The sequence below is a fragment of the Haliaeetus leucocephalus genome, unplaced genomic scaffold, assembly GCF_000737465.1.
Source record: "Haliaeetus leucocephalus isolate CR32 unplaced genomic scaffold, Haliaeetus_leucocephalus-4.0 Scaffold506, whole genome shotgun sequence".
NCBI lineage: Eukaryota > Metazoa > Chordata > Aves > Accipitriformes > Accipitridae > Haliaeetus > Haliaeetus leucocephalus.
The window spans coordinates 2193635-2193962 of record NW_010972942.1 but is presented as its reverse complement, the minus strand read 5'-3'; the positions used below and the strand labels follow the sequence as shown (position 1 = coordinate 2193962).

The 328-nt window shown below is 71.0% G+C and overlaps 1 protein-coding gene across 1 annotated transcript in view; it reads left to right on the top strand.

Moving 5' to 3' along the window:
• Window positions 1–5: 5 nt before the first annotated feature.
• ZBTB10 (zinc finger and BTB domain containing 10) overlaps window positions 6–328 on the top strand; it is a gene marked incomplete at its 5' end in the record, with an annotated part of 28264 nt that continues 27941 nt past the window's right edge. The window contains 1 exon segment of the mRNA XM_010575921.1: window positions 6–328. This exon segment is cut by the window's right edge and continues 19 nt beyond it. Coding sequence (XP_010574223.1) covers window positions 6–328 — 323 coding nt within the window.

The window sequence follows — 328 nt, the reverse complement described above, 5'->3', positions numbered from 1 at the left end:
GGTCTGGGGGCGACGGAGGGGACGAGGCGGAGGGCAGCAGCGTGGGCGCGGGGGAGGGGGAGAGCATCAAGCATTTCCCGCTAGCCAGGCCCAAGTCGCTGCTGCAGAAGCTGCACATCTCCTTCCAGGGCTCCTGGCTCAAGGAGTTCCCATGGCTCTACTACTGCCAGGAGACCGGCCTCATGTCCTGCGCCTGGTGCACCGCCGCCGCGGCCGCCGCCGCCCCTCCCGAGCTGATCATGGCCGGCGGGGCCCTGCCCGGGGGGCACGACGAGCTCTGCAAGGGCACCCGCAACTACAAGCGGGCCCTGCTCCTGCGGCACCACCT